Source organism: Hydra viridissima, unplaced genomic scaffold, assembly GCF_058129835.1.
Source record: "Hydra viridissima isolate aposymbiotic clone 2 unplaced genomic scaffold, HvirCarnegie_v1 scaffold_1, whole genome shotgun sequence".
Lineage (NCBI taxonomy): Eukaryota > Metazoa > Cnidaria > Hydrozoa > Anthoathecata > Hydridae > Hydra > Hydra viridissima.
The window spans coordinates 11882089-11889597 of NW_028324300.1; the positions used below are offsets into that span (position 1 = coordinate 11882089).

Consider the following 7509-nt stretch of genomic DNA (forward strand, 5'->3'; position numbering starts at 1 on the left):
CTTCCGGCGTTGATACTAATTTATTCAAACTTGAAGGACTTTGTTATGAAATCAAAACTCTTTATTTAAACCTATATCCATTGTACTATATGCCTGGTACTGAGCACAAAAATTATGTACAACCAGTTACACCTCTAAACACTGTTTCTGTCACACTTTGTGGTGATTTTCGTTTATGCTGGCGTACACTCATTAAAAATATGTAATAATCACATGTTTCATATCACATGTTTCATAAACATATGTTTCATTCACATCCATTTTTTTGTGACAACTAAATTTTCCTTTGTTTGAATAACTTTATTTAGGCGAATGTATAACTGTTGTATTTAATTAACTTGCATTTTTTATTTCTAGTTACATTGTAAATATGCCATGAACGTATTCTAACAAACCCCAACAGTTTTTATTTGATTCAAACAAAATGCAATACAACCAATACAAGTTTGGATACATTACCCAGTATTCAAACTTGTCTTTGGCCAACAGACCCATCGTACACAGTGCCGAACTGCCTGTGCCAAAGCCTCCAAACCAATCAGAAACTCGGATTTCTAGTCCGGAACTTGTTCTAACTTTGCATAAGGTATCTCAAGATAATGACCCAATTTATGAACCGTCAACTTTAAAAAAGCCGCTTTTGATCAAAGCAATGTGATTTAAATAATTTAGTATGCGATTTAAATAATTTAGTATGTGATTGTCTAAAAAAACAGGCAGAGCTTGTGGAGTCTGGATGAAAAACTAGAATTTCCTAATACGAAAACTTCTTATTTTCCACATCTTGATGACCAAATAAAACCTTTCTTTTCTAAAGCGTATGATTTAGTCTTTTGTAATGACGTTCCTATTGTGATGAATTTATTAAACTGTGAATGTGATCCAAGTCACTGACGATTGTTCATAGACTCCTCAAAAACTAGTTTGAAAGCAGTATTGCTGCATAACGGAAGCAAACCTCCTTATGTGCCAATTCCTCATAGTCCTAAAATGAAAAAGTCTTACCAAAATATGAGATGTCTTCTTGAATCAGAATACATTGAACACGCTTGGAAAATTTGTAGCAAGTTTAAAGTTGTTGCACTTTTGCTTGGATTACAGCTTGGTTATACAATATTTTGCTGGGACACTAGAGACAGAAAAAGTCTCTATATAAAGAATGTGTGGCCTAAGTGTGAATCACTTACACCAGGCCATAAAAATGCTAGAAATGATCCTTTAGTGAAACCAGATAACATACTTTTACCACCGCTACACATAAAGCTCGGCCTAATAAAAAATTTTGTAAAAGCTATTCCTAAAAATGGTAATAGATTTTTACAGAACATTTCTTGGTTCACAAATAAGGGAACTGATAAAAGGATAAAAGCTTTGAAGAAAAACTAAATGATCAGGAAAAAACTCGCCCAGAACTATTTTGTGAACGTTCTAGGAAACCATAAAGCCGAAAGTTATGAAGGCGTAATAAATGAACTTGTAAGGTCATGTAAAGCTTTGAGGAGTAATATGTCTTTAAAAGTACATATGGGCGCTGTGAGTGATGAACAAGGACATTTCCTCAATCAAGAAGCGCTATCAATGGAAATGGAGTCCAGGATTGCTAGCAGATTATTATTTTACAAGGGACCAACCAGGAGCCAAATTTTTCTAATCGTAGCTGACTTATATTGAAGTTATATGTTTTGATGTCACAAGGAAACCTATAAACCATAGTTTATATTGAATAGTCAAAAATGACAAAAGTAAAATTTTGATGATAATAAAATTTAATGTAAGTTATAACCTTTTGTGTGCTCTTATATAATCTAAGTTTACAAATATGCAAACATGTTAAATACTTTAAACTAGCATAAATTAAACGCTAAGGTAACACTATGAACAGTAAAACATTCAATTTTCCCATTCTTCTTGCTGTCTTTTTTAATAATAAAATATAAATATATATCTTTCAGCCTTGTTAATGTTTTTCCATCGCATGCGGCCTGTTTAGTCAACGATATTAAACCGAATGGTATTTAAAAGGTAGCAATTTGTACTGTTTTCTATTTTAACGAATTTAAATTTCTTACACACCCCTCTGTATCTTTGTAAAGATTAGGTCATCGTTCAATACATTTTAACTTTTTTCTAGCTTTAAAAGTGAATGTACGAAGAAATACCATTCAATTAAGAAATCAGACCGTAAGACCACAAATTAAATTTACAATTAGATTTACTTGTAGCCTGTGTCAACTTAATTTTGATTATTGAGCAATATCTAGTGGGGGATCAAATTATGGTCAGAAAATCTAGTTTTAACCACTACCGTTCAATAGGGCGGATATTATTTCCAATGAAATAAGTATGAGACTGAAGAGAAAAAAGGGTTTTTCTAAGGCTTTTGAAATTTTGTAATATTTTAGAGGGATGTACTTACTCACAGAAAAAATCTCCTCCAAAGAGTTGACACTTTCAATCATTTTGCGTTTTTTTTGCTTCGAACTCTAAAAAATTAGTATTTTATAACTTCAATTTTTATTTAAAAAAGATATCGGTATTGAGTAACAAATCCAAAAAATCATGATCTTATTTTCGCAGAATAACTTTGCATATCTGTGATTGGTTGGCTTGATTGATTGATAGGCTCTGTTCGAATAAGCAGATAATAGGATTGATTTTCCATTACATATTTTCTTGAAATTTTGTTGGTATAAATTTAGCTGAGTTTTTCTTATTGATTTTCTTTAAACCTCTAGTTTTTTTTCAGAATATATTCCAACTTCTTACTCAGTCTCTAATTGCTTATGTAAGTTGGAGGCATGGTAGACCAACTGTATTGATTTACAATTACTTCCAAAGTCATGAAGCAACACAGTTTGAAGACATCCAAGTCAAGGTGGTACCCACTTCATACTGGTTTCAACATATTTTTGAGTCTGAGGATTATTTTGGCATCAACTTAAGAAAATCAGTTAGTTTAAGAAATAACTCTATTACCTCAAAGCCAGTATTTACCGTGAATGTATCACCAAATCTTATTAAAACCGGTATTCACTTGTCCTAAACCTCTCCAAAGTCAAAATATCAAGTTATTATGAAACTCGTATCAACATTATTATTTTCAAGCAAGATAACTGCTTCATTTGATTACGTCACAAAAAGTTCCCCTCACTCTTTCCAATTGTCACATTTTCATTTAGGACGCGGCGTTGTTGTTTGAATTTTCGTGAGAAAAAAAAATTCGAAAATTCATAACATTTGTTATTCCAGCAATTATTGTCATATTGTTCAGATTTGAAAAATTAAACTTAAATATAAATATGTAATTATATTTAATATTATAGAACATACCTTCCTCTGCCGTAATTAGAAGTTTTCAAAACTTCACTCGAAGAGAGTTATATGAAATGATATAAAAAAAAAAACGATGGAAAATTTTCAGTTCTGAAATATCCAGGGGATCAAGAAAATACCATAACAAGAATTTTAAAGTTCTTTAAGAGTAATTTCAAGAAAAGAGGGACAGCTGCAAGTTATAAACACAAAAGATTCATGAAAAACAATGAACAATTGTTCAAACCGAACATCGAACTACCTTATTGGTCAATAAACGTTCAACTAAACGTTCAATCATCAAAATTCTTTTTATAGAGATTAACGATTGGAGTGAGCGTCAAAAAACTAAAGATCTGAGCGATCAAGTTTCTGTTGATGAATTTACGTATCCAGCCAAAGTGAGTCAGCACACTTCAGGAAATACTGATGTTGCAAGAGTGATTAAAGAAATTACTGTCAAAATTACCAGGGCAAGGAAATACTTTAAAGTATTTAACTCTGCTTCAAAAAAGGTAATGGTGAAGAAATTAACACCTTAACACCTTAAGGCACTGGGACTTTTTGTAGAAAGCGATTTTACCAGAAAACAGTGGGAACTTATTCAAATTAGAAGCAGAAATGTCTACCCCTGCTATTCATTGATACAACAAGCCAAAAAAGAATGTTACCCTGATAAGGAATTGATAAGGGAAACCGAAACTACAGCTGAAATTCAACTACAAGTATTACTTGACCACACCTTATTATATCTGTATAAATATCTTAGAGGTTGCAGAAAAATGTTCAGAAAAAGAACAGAAAAATCTGGTTTTAATATCAAAATGGAGTTGTGATCGCAACATGCAAAATTTAAACAAAAATTTCAAAATAATGCCGGCAGTAATGCAAATACTTTTTAAAGTTATTTAGTTGCTAATAACGAATCTCAGGGAAACAAAGGTACTCCATAAAATTGTAAAAATAAAGCAAATCTTGCTTTTTACAATGGTAGATGGTAAATGTGCAATGCTACAACTAATATTACATCTTTCAATAAACTTATTAAAAAATTTGGAGTCTCAATTCTTTATGCCAGGATGCGCTTCGTCATTTAGCTTATAAAATACCTTTATAAAAGTGAAAAGCTCGATTTGATGAAGGAAAAAAAAGTAATCAAATAAACAAAGAAGAAACTTCAAAGATCCTTCAAAACCAGTTATTTGAGGAGGCAGCAAAAACCCGTTACAAACACTTTTGGCAGTACGTACAAAATTTTTTCCTATCGATTGCAAAACAGACGTTTCCAATGAACTGCTATTGAGTTCAGACCCATACATAAGCAGTAGTAGATCAAAACGGCACAAAAAAAATTGCTTTTTTTTGGAAGAGGCAGTCAATATGATGATCTCAAATACTCATCAACTTTTACTCCAAGCTAGTGATCGACCGAAACCGAAATTTGAGCCGAAACCGAAAGTACCGAAATTTCGGTTCAGTAAAGTCGTAGCCGAAGCCGAAATTGAAATTTCGGCCGAAGCCGAAACCGAAACAGCCGAAATTTGAAAAAAAAATGTTAAAAATCCCTGAACCTTTTATGATCACCGAATTAAAGCAAAAAAAACTATTTTACGTATATCTAAGCAATCCCCATGTAACATAATTTGATAAAAACTATAAAATGTCAAAAAAAAAAAGTAGAATATGTCAAGACATTTTAATAATTAAAGTTAACAATTGAAATATTTTCTCTACAGAATAAAATTTTTTCCATGTTTTCTGGCAAAAGTCTGTTTCTTTCATTTGAAAGAATGTCTCCAGCAGTTGAAAACAACCTTTCAACTTCGGTAGATGTTGGTGGAGGTGTAAGGAATCTCTTTGCCATTTTTGCCAAACCAAAGTTTGCTTTTAATGTTGTTTTTTCTTCATACTCTTTCCAAAACTCTAAACAGCATGAAGATGTTGGGCTTTCTAAGTACTCGTTTAAAACTTCCTTTGCTAATTTGGAAGTTGGATTTTTGGACCTTGTATTTTGTGACTGTGCAATTATATTTTGCATCATTGAAGAAAACCCAGTGTTCTCAATAGACTTAGTTTTCATCACAGGAGTAGTTTCATTTTGGCTCAAAATGGAACTGTCTAATTCCAAAAGAACTTGTTTTTTTGCAGCTTGAAAGGCTTCTTGGGATCTAAAGAAGTGGTGCTTGTATCTGGGATCAAGAAGTGTTGCTATTGCAAAATGATCAATGGTTTCTAAATCAAAAAAACGTGCCTCCATTGCTTTCTTTAAAGCATTTTTCATGCCAATCACTTCTTCGTCATCAGAGGGAACTTCGAATGATTTCAGGATAGTTGTAACAATTGGAATACATGCACTGATGCAAGCATCCTTTCCAGAGAGCAATTTGGTGGCTTCTTCGAAAATCGCTAAAATGTGTACCAGCTTTTCACACAGGTTCCAATCCTGTACAGTGAACTCAATGCCGCTGGAAGGACGGATTAGCAGCGTGGTAGCAATTGCTGATTTCAAGTACAGAATTCTTTCAAGCATGTAATATGTTGAATTCCAGCGTGTTGGGACATCATTTTTGAGTCCGAGCCTGTCAAAATTGTTCATTTGAACCTCTTGTTGTTTGTAAAGCTCAGCAAAGAAGGAATTTGAAAAAGAAGCATGAGTGCAAAGCTTTCGACATTTTTCTATCAAGTTTACAGCACTCTGGAGTGAAAAAAGTTCTTTTTTAATCACTAGTTGAAGTGAATAATTTAGACACCCAGCAGACTTGTAAACACACTGTGGTTCTTTGAAAGCTGCTTTTATATTTGCAGCATTGTCTCTTAAGCAGAATGCGATCTTGTCCTTTAGCTCCCACTCTTTCACAACATTCTCAAGTCTTTGAAAAATGTTTGAAGCAGTATGTTTTTCATCAAACTTGGAACATGACAGGCAGAATTTGATCCGCTCCCATTTGTCTGAAATGAAGTGTGCCATCATGCCCAAGTACTTATGATGAAAGGATGACCAAGCGTCCAGAGAGATGGAGATAGTTTCAGCATTTTTTTCGTTAAGCATAACTTTCGTTGCAAGCTTAATCTTTTCATAGGCTGGATTGAGCATGCTTCGGTAGTATTTCTCACTTCCAATGTCAAAGTGTGGTGTAAAAAGTGCATGATGGCGTAAAAATCCCGGATTATTCACAATTGACCAAGGCTGTAAGTCGAGGATAATCATTTCAAATATAGATCTATGAAACTTAAGACCTTCTTCGGAATTTGAATCAATTTTTGAGATATTGTCAACCCAGCCAGGCATTGTAAATTGCAGCATTTCAGTCCTCTGGCGTTTTGATCTGATGTCAAATAAAGTTATTGTTCTTTTTTTAATTGTAAGAGGCTCAAGCTGATCTGAAGTTGGTATATTTTCAGGATTGTCGGTAGTTGTGAGTATTGCTTTTTCAGTTAGGAGATTTTTTAGAGTAAGCTGTGGATGCCGACTTCTTAAATGTGATGAAAGTCCGCTAAGTGATTGAAGTTTTGGATTGTGGGATCCACGAGATATTTTCAAATTGCAGATATTGCAAGTTGCGTATTTGGAATCACTGGCTGTTACGGTAAAATGATTCCACAAATAGCTTTTCTTTCGATTATTTTCCATTGTAAAATTTAGCACTGAGAAACTTTGATTAAATTATTGATTTTGGTTACTTAACTTAAATGTTAACTTATTTAAAGAATGATTTGAGAATAGTAACTTGAATCAATTATGTAACGTGACTTCAATTAAAATTTCTACAATTGTTATAATTAAAAATTGATTTACTAACAAACGATTAAAATTAGGAAATCGTCATGATCCCACTCTAAATTAAAAAAAAGTTATCTAGACTTTAAAAAAAATCTTATAAAAGTTTCGGTTCATTTCGGTTGTGGTTTGAACCGAAATTTCGGCCGAAACAGGAAAAGTAAAAAATTGCTGTCGCAGAAATTTCGGTTTCGGCTTCGGCCGAAACTTCGTCCGAAATATCGGCCGAAGCCGAAAGTTTCCGTTCACTATTCCAAGCTAAAAGCGATAGTGAATAAGATATCACAGACGAAAACGAAGAGTATGATAAAAATAGTTTTTTTTTAAAAATAAACAATTAATTTGATAAAATATGGCGTTTAAAACTAATAAATTGAAAAAAAATCCAACAAATATTTTTGAGCGGTTATCTAATACTG

The 7509-nt window shown here is 32.8% G+C and overlaps 1 protein-coding gene across 1 annotated transcript; it reads right to left on the bottom strand.

Annotated features, from left to right (window-relative positions):
• Positions 1 to 1600: 1600 nt before the first annotated feature.
• LOC145181298 (zinc finger BED domain-containing protein 4-like) lies at positions 1601 to 6943 on the bottom strand. Its single transcript, XM_090098284.1, has 2 exons — positions 5127 to 6943; positions 1601 to 1700 (listed from the first exon to the last, which is right to left on the bottom strand). The coding sequence occupies exons 1-2, from the start codon at positions 6941 to 6943 to the stop codon at positions 1601 to 1603; spliced, it is 1917 nt and encodes a 638-aa protein (XP_089954410.1).
• Positions 6944 to 7509: the final 566 nt, after the last annotated feature.

Bases quoted from the DNA above. Each gene is read 5' to 3' on its own strand.
- LOC145181298 (XM_090098284.1), bottom strand. From the start codon at position 6,943: ATGGAAAATAATCGAAAGAAAAGCTATTTGTGGAATCATTTTACCGTA. The intron at 1,701-5,126 runs GTTGTTTTCAAC...TATGGTTTATAG, and splicing joins ACATCTACCGAAGTTGAAAG to GTTTCCTTGTGACATCAAAA.